Source organism: Pagrus pagrus, assembly GCF_965226575.1.
Source record: "Pagrus pagrus genome assembly, chromosome: 17".
Classification (NCBI taxonomy): Eukaryota; Metazoa; Chordata; class Actinopteri; order Spariformes; family Sparidae; genus Pagrus; species Pagrus pagrus.
The window spans coordinates 3,213,726-3,228,770 of NC_140201.1; the positions used below are offsets into that span (position 1 = coordinate 3,213,726).

The 15,045-nt window shown below is 43.5% G+C and overlaps 1 protein-coding gene across 2 annotated transcripts; it reads left to right on the forward strand.

The window, feature by feature from the left end:
• Nucleotides 1–1,080: 1,080 nt before the first annotated feature.
• On the forward strand, nucleotides 1,081–13,924 carry LOC311272917 (voltage-dependent calcium channel gamma-6 subunit-like). Of its 2 annotated transcripts, none has more exons than XM_084379675.1 (7): nucleotides 1,081–1,218; nucleotides 5,278–6,016; nucleotides 7,456–7,566; nucleotides 7,766–7,874; nucleotides 10,476–10,550; nucleotides 12,105–12,242; nucleotides 12,341–13,924. In XM_084379675.1, exons 2-7 carry the CDS (start codon nucleotides 5,807–5,809, stop codon nucleotides 12,559–12,561), a joined length of 864 nt encoding a protein of 287 aa, XP_084235801.1. In that variant the 5' UTR covers nucleotides 1,081–1,218; nucleotides 5,278–5,806; the 3' UTR covers nucleotides 12,562–13,924. The 2 variants fall into 2 exon arrangements, with proteins under 2 accessions (XP_084235801.1, XP_084235802.1); XM_084379676.1 differs by lacking the exon at nucleotides 1,081–1,218 and adding an exon at nucleotides 1,276–1,482.
• The last annotated feature ends 1,121 nt before the right edge of the window (nucleotides 13,925–15,045 follow it).

The window sequence follows — 15,045 nt, forward strand, 5'->3', positions numbered from 1 at the left end:
ATTTGATAACTTTAGTTACTTTGCAGATTTCATGCTGCATCAGAGCCAAAGGAGTAAGTTTCTAAATGTATTTACTTTATCAGCAATTGGATTAAAAAACAAAAACAGATTTCAATGATATAAAAATACTGAATGTTGGATCTGATAATCAGCATTCAGATACTTTTCATATGAGTGACGTTAACGTTACTTAACGTTAACTCAAGCATGAATTTGGGGCACTTGGATCTAGGGAACGGTTAGTGTCTCTGAATTGATCTGCACGTTAAAGGTGAGTTGAGACTGGAGCCCGACCAAAACTAATATAGATGTTCGAGGATTAAAAAGATCAGATGACAATATATTGGCAGACGTACACGAAATGTGAGAAGGATCCCTTCAATCTGTTTAATCCCAACTGATTCCAACAGACATGAAGACGTCTTTGCCGTGCACGTCGTGGGGGTGCGAGGAGGCGTCCACTGTCTCTCACGGCTCCGACACCCGACCACGTGAGCCCGACCAGCAGCGTAACTTGTTTTCGAAGGTGTTGAATCTACAATTCCCTCTTCAATCAGCGGGATCGTAGCGGTGGCCGCAGACATGAGGCTCACAGCCAGGGTGGAGCTGACACAAGCCCCCACCCCCGCCCGGCTGCAGCCCTTTCCCCCCGGGTCGGCTTTAATGTCATTAACAGGTGGGGGGCAAAAATAGATCGGACGGACGCACAACGACGCACATGCACACACAGCTAAGGAGTGTGTGTGTGTGAGTGACACATTTCCACACACACATAGTGCATTTTGAAGCTGAGAGACTCGTCCAGCACAACTGTCCGAGTTAGCATAAACAAACAGATTTACTTACAGAAGCTACAGTGTGACTGACTCTCTCTCTCTCTCACACACACACACACACACACACACACACACACTTTAAGCATTCGGGAACACACATACATGGGGGCCTGCAAGCTAATACACCGGCACGCACACAAACACACACACACACGGGCGTTTAGCTGATGCTCTTTTTCACCTCCACACACACACACACACACACACACATCCTCCCTCAGACGTGTGACACCGACTCCCACGTTGACCTCCACCCCCTTTTTTCTCTTTCCCCTCCCTCACCCGTCCTCCTCCTCCTCCTCGCTCCCCCTCGGTCACTCCCTCTCCTCTCGTCTCCTCGCCCTTCCGTCACTCCGAGCAGAAGCACACACACAAAAACCAGGTCAGCAACTTGTTAATATCATTGTTGTGATATTTGTGAGGCGGCGGCGGCGGCGGCGGGCGTTGTGAAAGCGCGCGTGCAGCACGTGTTAAAGAGTGAGAAAATAAAACTAATGTGTCTAATTACAGCATGTTCATGTCTGGCTGCTTGGTGGTGTGGGGGGAATAAAGCTGAACACTTCTTCAAAGTGTTTATGGAGTCGAGTGAACACAGGAAGTATTTTCTCCTCAGGGTTGATTCCATGTTGGCTTGTTCTCGGAGACGGTAAGGAGGATATATTTTTAAAGAGAGTGAACTTTGTCAAAGTGTGTTTGTCGCCCGGTCACGGCCGCTGTAATGACTTTTCTTCCTCGAGTTTCTTCAAGTGCTGCATTTCCAAGCATGACCAAGTGGATGCCGTATAAGGAGAGCCGAGTTCAGTGTTGAAGAGTTACTTCTTCTGTGTATTACTCTTAACAGGTACCCTGACTGGAACAGCTGATTTTATTGACCTCTAATATTAAACTTTAACTTCTGTGGTGATGGATGTACATGTTGTGTTGGTGCTGTGGTTTCGTGCATGTAAAACCACTAATGACCATTTTTAATCACATGTTATTAACATATTTACATACATTGTATTTTATGGTGTTATATTTCTATATCCATTGTTTCAGTGTTTAGTGTGTAATAAACCTACAACCAGGAGCTCACGTGACCTCTCATGTAACAGAAAAGGTCGCAGGTTTGATTCCTGCGTCTGATGCATGCGCTTGCAAGTGCCTTTGAGCAAGATGCGTGATGCCGACCTGCCCCTTCGACGCATATCACTTCGGATTAGACCATTAAAACCTACAATGTAAAATATATTTGTTTTATTACATGTAGAAGAAGAAGAGGAGGAAGAAGCATTAGTGGCGTCGGTAATAATAATAATAATAATAATAATAATAATAATAATAATATCCTAATATCGTTTGAATCAGAAGATCAGTAGTGTTAAATATTTGTTATCAGTTTTTTAAAGTGGTAAATTTTTCATGATATTTTGTAAAATTTCAGTTTATCTACATATTTTATTCATTAGAAGATTTATTGGTAACACTTTATTTTAATTTTTACACATATTAAGCATTAACTAGTTTCTTATTAGCGTGCATATTGGCAGCAGTAGCCATCTGTAGTGTGACACTTTTTAGAAAGACTTAATTTGGTGTCTGTTACATAAGAATAGATCAAACATTGACATGACATGGTCATAAGTAATAAAGAGTCAAACATACAGACTGTGCCAATCTGAAAACAACAAGACCTTTGTGATAAAGTTATTTTGTTGAGTCGTGTTCTGACATTATATCAAATGTTGCCAACACTGTTCAGACCAGAGAAACCTGGAACGTAATTCAAGGTGTTTCGTGAGGTGACCTGCCACTGATCACGTCCTGGGAAACATTAGATGATACGTCAGAGAGTGAGGGAGGAAGTCGGCGAACGTGACTAATGCTGCATTGCACTGTACTCGCACTCTGGAAAACCTCCGACATCAGTTTTTACTTTACGTAGTGTTTGTGTTGTGTCACCTGCTGTTTGTAGTTTCCATTTTCACTTCCATGCTGTTTATATATGCATGTTATTAGTCTTTGCAAGCATGCTGAACTCTTTTTTTTTAAAGTGTGCTAATCTCTTAAATCAGCTGCTGCTGAAGTTGCTCGTGAGGCTCAGAGTCTTACCATTCAAACATCTGTTTGCTGCGGGCGTCTACGTATGTTTTCCATGCAGATGCACCGGGACACGTTTAGATTGGATGTCGGGGGAATACCGACTTGGAAACATCGATTGCTGCATGAATGTAGCATAAATCTTTAAAACGTCACCTCGTCTGTGAAGGTTTCTGCCAACAATCAGTTTGTGGAAACATCTTAATAGATACTTTCCAGCATGACATCTGTGGGTTTTCCTAACGAGGTCCTTGGTCAAGCGTTTGAGTTTACCGATAAGATATGGTGCATAAATATCAGGGTGTGAGGTAAACTCATGTGAAAGTCTACAGTTGATGCATCGTTCTGTGCTGTTTTGTTATTATTTTCTGTTCTCTGTGAAGAACTTTGCTGGAAAACAACCCTAAACTTACACTGTGTAGCTCGTTAACAAGACAGACGGTGATGTGAGAGTAAAGTCATGCCTTCTCCCCGGGGGGATGTGTTTAATTTTTTTTTGCTAACAAGAGGGAGGGCTGCATGTCATGTCTGTTGTCACCACATCCTGGTGGAACGCAGCAGGACAGCTGCTTCGTTCACCCTTCAGACATAAAGGGGTTTTTAAGGACTCAATTCATCGGCAAAGCGTATCTGCGTGACTTCTCCATCACAGGGCTTTTCTCGGAACAGATAATTGGTTGTGGCTCGAACATGATGAGTGTTTTTTTGTGCCGCCGAGGTAGCACAAAGCCTCTCAGAATAGACAGCGGGCTGTGATTCCAGTATGCTGACTGTTTTTCTGTACGTGTTTGCTGTCACATAACATCTCAAAATAGATAAGTGATTGTGATTTCACTATGCTAAGTGCTTCTGTATTGGTTTTCTGTACTAATGAGGAAGCACGGATGATTATATGTGACTGGAGGAAGCTCTCTCTCTCCAGTTTCTGTGCGTTTCTTCTCTGATGAAGCTTCTGGAACATTTTTAGATTCGACCTGTTTTTGTCTACGCTGCGCAGCTACAGAGGAACCGATTTATTTAAAAGGGAGACACTGGGTGAACAGGGTAAACATTTAAACTAACGGATGTCAAGTTTATTACTTATATTAAGACAATTATTCTTTGTATAACACATTTTCTGAAAGTTTGTGTTTAAATTTGCATGTATTTCTGTTACTCTGAGGCTCAAACTGGTTCCTGACTATTTGAAAACGTAGATTAAACGTCGACATTTGGACCATATTTCATCAGCATTTGCAATACTGGCATTCAACGGAGCAATTTGGGTTCTTTTTGTCAGGATCCAAAATGAAGATATGCTCTTATTTTCACATTATAGATAAATGTAACTGCAGAGTCGGGGAATTGAACCATTAATCACCTGCTACAAGAGTCTCATTCACTTTCTTCAGGTTGTGCAGTTTGCTTGACGAGTCCGGTCTCGGAGAAGTCAGAGCTGTAACGCTCCAAGTACTTGCGCCTGAGCTTTACAGCAGCGTAAACGTCTTATTCACCTGTCCTGGATGCTTCTTGTTTGCACCTCACAGCCTATTTATAGATCCATATGTTTAACATTTAATATGTGACATTAAATGCGTTGAACTTACGTCTTCATGTAGATGATAAATCGCCAAATAGTGAATATGACTTTGGAGAAATACCTTCACGCTAATCAATATCGTCTGTCTTTCAACTTACGAATGAACAAATTATCAAAGTTATTACACAGATTTGTGTTTTGTAACATGTTGATGTTGTAACCACATTTTTCACTACTTGATGAAAAAGACATCCAGACAGTATCACCCGGGTTTCAACTTGAAATCAATGATGAAATACCGGTTGACGCACACTTGGATATTCCCAATCCCTCATACATCAGGACTGTTATTCAACTTTTATTCACACGTACTGACGCACGTAAACATTGCTGTCCTATTGTTAATGAAGCGACCCAAAGTCTCAAAGTTTACCAGTGCATTAAAAAAATATGCTTTCATCTGTTGTGTCTCGCCTGATTGGAAAGTTACTTGGATCCATGACAGTTTTGCTCTCCAGTCTTTCTTTAACATTTATGATTGTGGCAGCCAGGAGTCCTAGAAGACCTGATTTGCCCCTGCTAGCACACTGCTAGCATCAATAGTGCATGCACTCTGTTTCCCAGCGTTCATGTTTCTGTTTCTTGGTTTATTTTTGTACCATGAAATGTCAAACACGCAGCAGTTTCTACGCCTGCAGCATTCCTCCGTCTATACGTTTCTGTTCTTTATAAACGCTGGGTGATGAACTGTAACGTGTTTCAGGTGATTATGTGTCTAAACTCTTCACATCGTTACTTTAACTTCCTCCTTTCTCACTTTTCTCCTTCCTTTCTCATCTGCAGGAATCTTCACTTCATCCACTCCTGACTTCTACCTCTACAGACTCTCAGCGCCTTCACTTTTCTACACATATTTCCTGTCCTTTTCTTTTCATCATGAGCCATTTATCAGTTTTGCATCTGTCGTCAAAGCCGCCATTTTTTCTGAGGCTTTTTCTCAAGAGGAGGCTGATTCCTGCTTCTTCCTGCTAAAGTGTTCAGAGATATCGCATCACCAAGGAGGGTTTAAAACATTTTCCTTCTATTTTTCTATCACGCTTTTTCACTGTTTGTTCTTATCTATCTATCCTTTTTTTCAGTTTCTCTCTACCTCTGTCTTTCTTTGCTTTCCCCTTCCTTTCCGACAGATACGCCTGCGTGACATTTTACTTTAACAGTCTTTATCACCCTGTTTTTTTATGGGCACAAACTGACAGCACACAACAGTTTTCCTCTGTTTTTGTTCCCGTCTTCAGTTTTTTCTTTCCGTTGAAACAAGCTTGACTTCCAAACTCACTCGGTTGTCTTAGTCGTTTCCCCGTCTCGTCACAACATGTGGTCTACCTTCTTGGTGACCGACGAGGAGGGCCGCACGGTGGGCCCGGCGGCGGCAGCATCGGTGGGAGGGCCTCCGCCCGGAGGACCGGCCCAGGGCCCGGTGGGTCTGGCCAACCTGATGAGTGGACGCAGCACGTTTGGGGGGAACAAGCGCCGCAGGACAACATCGACAGGAAACGCCATGAGTGAGGCCCAGGAAGGGAAGGTGACTGGATTTATATTGTGTCAATGTGTGTTCTCCTTCAGGCTGTATGAACGAACTCTGGAGCTAATGGAACCAATCAATCATACCGTCGCCTTTTCCGACTGAAATCAGGGTGATCTGCAGGGCGAGAAAACAAGAAACTAGAGCAGATGAAGGACTTCTGATGTCAGAAAAAAGTATTTGCAAAAGATCCAATGCAGTTCTTTGACAATAAGGAGATAAATTGTTATGCAACTGTAAGAATCTTAATAATCTGCAGGAGTTCAGTAGGGACGCTCAAAGAAAACTTAGCCAGCTGAGATTTCGAGGACCATTGTGACATAATGCATTTGCTCTCCACAAACTCTAAACCAAAAAAAGTCCCTGATATTTCTCTAACAACCCTTTGAGGAAGTTAAGAGCAGACAGAAAAGTTCCCACTCTCACCCACACGTCTCAGCTGCTTCTCGGAGAGTTGATATTTCATCTGTTGAGGACGTTAAAAACAACACTGTTCTGTCCCTTTGGTGTTGTTACAGCCTCACTGCACATTATTGTAGGATATCTGCTCTCAGCCTAACTTAATTACCGAGCTCTCTGGTTCTCTTTGTGAGTACCACACACAACATGGCCCAGTCCAATGTCCGTCCCCTATGCACCGGACTTCCACAGACATCAAATGACGTCACGAACGTGATCGTTGGAAGAAATAGAGGTTGCAGGGGCGTAAATGTTGTACAAGCAAATGACTTTTATTAAATCAACTTAACTTGGGTTGAGGCACTTCCAGAAAAAGAAAAGAGACCGACACCTTTACAACTTGCTCGTTACAATAAAGCAACCCCCCCCCGACTCTGCATTGTGTTGTGTTGGGTGGAGGGATGATGGACAGGAGGCTCGGGTCTATTTCTATGCTGCAGTTTATTCTCTGCATAGGAACACAATATATAGGTCTATACTGGTCTGTTATAAAAGCTATTTTAGCGTCATAGCTTGACACCCAAGTGCACTATTTCAAGTATTGAGACTGAATTGGCATGTAAACATACGTGACATCAACTTGTTCCACTTTGTAGAAGCCTATCAATAAGTCACAACACTAACATGTTCATACAGAGCTCATATGAGTATGAACATGTTACATTTGCGCTGAGTGCTGAGCTTTACAACATGCCACAGGCTTATCTCTCCTGAGCTGGCAAAGGTACCCAGCAACACAATGTACCCTTGAGCGTCTGTATGAGATTCACCGGGCTTTCATCTAACTCAAATATAAACCCATCCATGACAATATTAGACACTCATAGCCAGTCAGGTGACATTACACAATAAGAGCTACACAGTCTGCACAGGAAGGAGGTCAGAGTCCTTAACTTAAGTCATGTACATGATGAACTTGTTTGAAGCCACCCAAGCAGTTTGTGCCAACGAGTTGTTGTTGTGTTGTGTCCTGTCACCAGATCAAGTTGGCCTTCTTCGTGGCCATCGTGGGCGTAGTCCTGACAGTCCTCGGGGTGGGGACTGAGTTCTGGGTGGAGCTGGCACCTCCTAAACATTTCTACAACAACCAGGTGAAGTATTGGAAGTAGCAACAAACAGGTATTTTCACTGACTCACAGACACATTCAGGGATGTTTTCTGCAGTACAAAAAAAGCAATTTCCTGTTTGAAATAAAACCACCGTTTGGTGTCTGAACCCTGTGATGGACGGAAGAATAATGTCACTGCTGATCTCGTCTCTATCAAACCTCTCTGATGTTGGTGTTGCAGACATGTCTGACAGCTCACTACGGCCTGTGGAAGGGCTGCACCAAGACCTTGTGGGTGGCTGATATCGACCCGGAGAGAGAGAGCTGCGGACCTGCTGAACTACCCGGAGGTGACTCAGATTTACTGACTGGTTGGGTGGGTGGGTGGCTGTCGAACTTTTATGATGGCAAACTGGTCTGTGTGAGGGAGAGAGTTTAAAGCAAGATGATTGACAGACCGGCTGGCTGACTGGACGTTTGTCAAACCGACAAGCTTGTTGGACCGCTTAGTTTGAGGAGAGCGAGTTAGCATGAATGAGTGATTTTCCTTGATGGCTGGCTGGATAAATGTACTGGCTGACTAACAGCCTGAGTCATAGTTAGATGTCCACAAGCTGCTTTTGGGACAAGTGAAGGGATACACCGTTAGGATTTTGGAAGTCATCGGCTCTTGGGACAATACCTGATTTTCTGGTTTGGGTGACTAATCAAGTGATTTTTAAATGTTTGTGTTCAGCCTGACGTCTTTATTTTAATTGCATTGTACAAGAACGACTAATTGAAATAACGACCGTGGGTTGAAAATGACATTCAGACTTCTAACTGGACTTTCTTTACTCGAGGGTGGCAAAGATTAATAAAGCCATTGCCGGCATGGCTCAGCTTTTTCCATGACTCACCTGTATAAACTCCCCTTTTGAAGAATGACTCACATAACAAGCAAAATCCACCAGGACCTTTCTCTGTGTGTGTGTGTGTGTGTGTGTGTGTGTTTGTCATCAGGGTCAGACAGGGAAACCCGTTTGATTGTCATGAAAACAAGAGAGAAAGTTTCACAGGGTTGCTGCTGGTTTAGTGCGAGTCCTGGGACTGGGACAACTTCGCCAACACAGCCAAACACGAAGCAAGTGCAACAACGCAGTAGCAAGCCAGCTGATATTACTTAATAGTCCGACAGGAGGTCCAGCTCGGCATCTGTCTTGCTGTCTTTTATTTCTCAAAGCTCTCACCAACGACTCCAAGTCTTATTCTTGGGCTCCAGTTCTGCTCCCGACGAGCATTCCCCACTGCAGGCGTGGAAACCTCCTCCTCCGGGTCCAAAGCTCTTCTGCTACTGTCGTAAACACCAACAAACCCCCAGTGTGCTCCGGTCCAGGCCGAGACAGCTGGCTGCACGGCTAACTGAGCTAACTAGCTAATGGAAGCTACAGTTAGCAGCAGTAGCAGTTACTTTAGCAACAAGTAAAGCTAACTGTCCATCAGGAAACTCCTAGGGAAATTTTTATCTTGGACTCAAATGCTGCACATATAAATGCCTCCAAGTTACAGTAAAATAAACTACATAAAACAAAACAGCACCAGCTGTGTCAGTCTGCACATAATATTGCACCCACCCCCATGGTAAAACACATTGCACATGGCAATTTATTGCACACGCCCCAAAGAGTTGAGGCGGAGCAGTCGGAGGAGGAACCGGAAAATATTTCCTCTGTAAGAGGTTCATAGTTGGTGGCGTGTGAAATGTGGTGCTTTAAAGCATTAAACACTTCTTGTGGGAGATCATAGCTGCCCACCCAAGTTACATAGTGCAAGAACAGCCACTAACAGAGGCACCATTCTCCCTATTACAAGTCAGTGTAGCATCAAAATGATTTTGAGGTGATTTTAAGATAAAATAGTGCATGTTGTTGCTTTAAATGCGACAGCAAACCTAGTTACAAGTTCAGATTAGCATCATACAGTAAATGTAGTCACTGCACATTCATAATTGTACCACAGTATGGTGGAAACTTGAGGTGACACCAGTGTGTGTCCAGAAAAATGTAAATATCAAAATGCGAATCTGGTGCTTGTCCACAAACTGTTTTGAGTGATCGAACTAGGCTACGTAATGCGTAATTTGGATGGCGGGCTGTAGGCTGTGTCACGCGCGGTGTTGAAGTAATCAGAAGCCAGAGGTAAACAAACCAGGAGACAAAATGGAGAGAGGTCTTCAGGAACCGCTTTCAATAGGGCGAGTTGTAATTGTTGTTGCATGTCAGTTGGCATTGGCCGTGTTGCATGCTGTCCGGAGACGATGAAGAAATGCAGTGATAAGTGACACATCCTTGTTGTTACTGCACCCACGATGGAACGACATGAACCACGTCTCGCTTAATGAATCAAGGTGTTGTGCGGTCAATAAAAAGAAAGTCTAATTATTGTCTGACGGGCCGGTTTCAGAGCAACGTCAACCTCTTGTTTGTTGACTGATAAATCCACCTGAACCTGAACGCAGCTCCTCAACAGAGTCAGCGCTGTAACCCTGATCGCTATCGTGGGGGCAAAAACAACCCAGAACACTCTGAGGATTTAGCTTTGATCACACTAATTAAGAGTGATGCGTGTGCGTGTTTTGCCTGCCTGTGTGCACAAAAGGTGCGAGGGAACAGATAGAGGTGTCACACTCTGTTTGACGGCCAAAGTCTAATTACTGTAACACATCATCAGGACGGCAGAATGCTAATTGTGCAGGAAGCATTGGACTGTCACCTTGAGCTCGTCATTGACGTTCACGGCTGATTAATGTTTGATGGAGAATCGTTTTGAAAAGCAAAGCGTGCAGGGGCTGAGAGAGATGTGTGGCTGCTTGAATTTCAATAAGATGTTCGTCTGCTGCCACGGCAGATTAACCTGTCGCTGTTTTAGGTTTTCTGTCATGTACAGTAGCTGTTTCTCTTTCCTTCCTGCAGAATCCAACTGCACCTACTTTAAGTTTTTCACCACGGGGGAAAATGCTGTGATGTTCCAGAAGAAAACGCAGAGGAGTGAGTCACACACACCTCTTTGGCCTCTCTCAGCTGCTGTCCCACCTTATCCGCCCACTCCCTCTTTTCTTTATCCCAGCTCTCCCTCTCCCTCCCTCCCTCTCTCTCTGCACCCTTCATTTTTTTTCCTTACACTCTCTCTTTATTTCTTCACGATCCATCCCTCTCTTCCTCCGTCCGTTTCCTTCCCCGGTCCGTCTCCCTTCACCTCGCCGCACTCTTTTCAGGTTTGGCCATTGTCTGCTGTGAGTGTTTTGAAATCTATTCCGCCTACGCTGCGTTCAAGTGTCTCCAAGCTGCCGTCTAACCTCTCATTTCGCTGGCAGCTCCATAATGTATTAAGATCACAGAGTGCCGTACGCTGGATGAAGACAGACAGACGTACGTTAGAATCCCATTCTTCGCTGGTGCACTGTCACGCTCAATGTAGGCATTTAATAAATACAGCCGTGAGCGTATCAAATAGTGTACTAGAGACTGTCGTACCTCATGTTAATCTTCTTTTATGGTTATCTTAAAGCAACTCTGTCACATCCAAGAGCTCCGAGTCGGCGTTTCTTTTCTTGAAAAGGACGAGCAAACACAAAAACCTCCACATTTAAAACCCAGTTTGATGTCAGATGATCAGTTATAAAGGAGATGTTATGATCTTTAACTCTGATCCGGCATGTTGCCTTTCAGAAACGCTGTTTATTCTTTCTGGGTCCGCTTCCATTCCGGGGTCGGATCAACCAATCAGCTTGTTTGATGCCCAGGGTCAAACGAGCTGATTGCTAAGATTTAGGAGGTTTGAGCTTCGGCTCTGTCAGCTTTGGTTACCCATAATGCCCTTCTTCTCGTAGATCCAAGCAATTTGGACACTATCAGACTAAAAAAATCACTGGATGGAAATAAATGGATGAAATACAATCCACAAAGTCCAGTTTAAATCATTTATCCAAGAGTTTGAAGGTTTATCAGATTCTCATAAAAGTTCACAGAGGTATATAAAACACATCCTCGTACGTAAACGACTGAGGTCAATTGTCAGTGACTCTCACAATGACTATATTACTGATCCCAAACTACGTGACCGTTACAGCGTTCCAGCGACAAGCGTAGTGGACTGAAATGACTATCAAAGCAGCTTATTACGACCCATATTTACCTTTCTTGTGTTGGCGACCTCTTGTGGCTGTAGTAACTATTACGGCTGCAAAGGAGATAGTCAGGCGAAGTAGGTCGGGTCAAACAAGCACAGGACTTTTATTCAGATGGCTGCTGTTCATGTTCGGTGTGAATCCAGAAGTCAACGGTGAGTTCTTTTAACTTACTGAAGTAAAGTTACTTCACGTACGTAACAGAGGTCACATAGGTACTTTAACGCAATGTTTTCCTAAACCTGTCCAAGTAGTTTTTCGAGCTGCAACAGTCCCAACCTCTTCCCCATGTGGACTTCTTTAAATCATGTCACCTTACTTCCTGCTTTGCACATCTACTTATCACATCTGATGTTAATATAATAATGTTCCTACAGAGTTTACGATAACAGCGCTGTCCTCCCTCTGTGTGCAGATCTGAATGTAGCGGCAGCCATGTTGGCCCTGTTCAGCCTGTTCCTGATGGTGATGGGGGCCATTTGCATCACCATGTCTCTCAGTAAAGAGATCATCTTCTTCCTCAAGCCTGCATCCTTCTGCTTTATTCTGTCAGGTCAGCAGAGGCTATCTCATACGTTTTTCACTGTATGAGATATTTCTTGATTGTAGTAGATGTTACTAGAGGCTGACCTCTGTAAACTCCTCCACCAGGTATCATGGTGCTTCTCTGTCTGATGGTGTTCCACCAGTCCGTCATGGCCTTCCTGGCCAGCGACCACACGGTTCCTCTCCACCACGAGCTCTCCTGGTCGGTGTCGTGCATCGGCTGCGCGGGGGCCGTCCTCATCGTGGGCGGGGTCCTCTTTGTGTTGCTGGCGCTGCCCTACAACCCCTGGCAGAGGTGTCTCCCTCAGAAGGACAGCAGCAGCTAGTGGCCCCGGAGGTGGTGTCGCACTTTAATCTGCTCTCTCTGTCGGTGAGGAGGGAGGGTGCAGAGGGGCGAGGATGTTTCCCAAAGACGTCTGAGCAAAGGGATTGTTTTTTTTTTTTTATGGAAAACTGGTGGTAGATTCACAGAACTTGTATCTGTAGGTCTTCATCACAAGATCCTTGTTTGGTAGAAGATATATCTTTTCTCATTGTTTGACAGCGAGTCGTTCTGGACTTTGATTTATGACCCCATAGAAACTTATCTTGTTCACTAAAACGGAGCCACCTTGGTCTAAACAGCTGCAGTGCCACGTTACAGTGAGCTTTCCCTTTCAGTCTTATTAAATGTGGTGAAGGTAACGCTCAGATGTGTTTGGGAAACAGTCCTGTATTGTCTTACTAATCATCCTGCAGGGTTTGGAGGCAATTTACTGTTAGTTCATTCACAGAGATTAATTAAAATAAAACACAATTTTTTTGTTTGAAGGTGTCTGTGTGAGTGTCGGTGTGTCTGCACCAATGACACCAGTCTGCCGCTTATCGGTCAACTGATCACCTGTGGCAGAACCCGACGGTGCCAGAACATACAAGCTAGAAGTCTTTGCGGCGACGTGAGGCAATGCAACAGTTGCAAAAACGCTGCAAAATTGCCCTCTTGAATTCCCCAATTACAGACAAAACATGATAAAAGTGCCCTCTAGGGTTCCCTAGACGACACTCCAAAACAAAAAAAACTTACAATGAATGAAGAGAACAGTTTGTTGACCTCCAATCACAGAACCTCGTTAAAGAAACTTGTTTTTCTTCTCAGTGACGTGTGAAATAAAGTTTGATTTTTATGTTTGTCTTCAAAGCTGCCTTTATACTGTCTATGTGGATGTTTTGTTGTTCATTAAATCAACACTGAGATAGACATTAATTAGAAATTCATTTCCTGCATAGTCACGTGACAGGGCTCTAATTTTTGTAAAGATACAAAAACGTTCAGATTGTTTCATGTATTTCACGCTTTTATTTTATATCTGTGTCTGCTCATAAACACGACTTGTGTTTTCATCACCATGCTATATAGTAGATGTTTTAAATCGGGTGTATGGTGGGTGAATAGTTTGAGGTGCAGATAGCAGAAGACGTTGTAGATCTGTCGAGGAGTCGAGGGTACACAGTGTTGAATCAGCTTCACCGTGTGGCACGCCGCTTTGTTTTTACCTTCACTGTTTTTCTCGGATGATTTATGTAAAGTGCTTCTCTGTGCCTGAATGGAAGGTGAAGCGTCTCTGCAACTTTTTTTTTTTTTGAACTGGAATCGATTGAGTATGAATGACTTCATTTTATTATTAAACATGACATGAATATTTAATGTCATCCCTCTCTCAGGTTTCATTTCTCTCTTATTCTTCATTCTCAACACGTTCTCGGCTCACAGTCGACGCCTCTTCAATATCGTTTTTTTTAATTTTTATGAACTGTCTCATTTTACACCTCATGATAAAAATGACTTTGCTAACTGGTGACATATTTGATACGTCCTCTTTGGGTTTCTCTGGGAATTTGATAGGTTTTAAATGTTTAACATAAAATAAAATGTATACTCAACTTTTAATGAACTATTGTCGATCAGATCACTGAAGCCTTTTAACACAGCCATAGCTTTTCTGCTCTCTGCCCATGAAAAAGAAAAAAAGAAGAGAAACGTACACTTTATTGTTCCTGAGGGGGGATTTGTCCTGGGCACAGCGCTCCAGTCTTTTACTTCACATTAAATAAAAATCCACAAAAACACGAGAAATCAAATGAAAATCCAACTTCCTTCTTACAAGCTTTCTTTTGTGTCTAATATTTATGCCATTTTTTCCTTTTTGTATGACAGTAAACTGTGGAAAGCAGCAGGAAATGCCCTGTGACTGTGACATACAACAAAGGTCCAGGCTAAATTTGCCCTCTGGATGTTGCAGTAGCATGTTACATGCCGTTATATGATACAGTACATACTTAGACTGCCAGACCACCAGCATGGCCCTTTTACCTTCTCCTTTATGTGAACCATGAGCAGTTAGAATTGTGATATTTCCGACAGCATGTGAACGCAGCAGAAAAAGTAAATGACAGGCATGTTGCAGTATCATCACAGTCCAGTAGAAGTGAATCGTTTTGGATTATTACTTTCAAAATCAACCATTTGTGGTCTTTTGTCAGCTTCCAGGCTGGGTGCACGACACAGAGGATCACTAAGTTAAAAATCGAGTTACACTGAGTGATAAGATAAACTTTTCGTCGTGTCTGGTTTCATGCAAAGTGTTTGGATCGCTCTCACTCGAGGTCTCTGCCCCTCTCCGACCCCCTCTGCCTCTGCTAACGTTACCGCCGTCTCGGTTCTTGTTATCCTGCTCGCAGCACATCTCAGTCACCAAGTTGACCTCCTTCCAGGCTCACGTCTCTCTGAAGCGTCTCCCATGCTGTTTGGCTGCGACCTCCTCACTAAATAT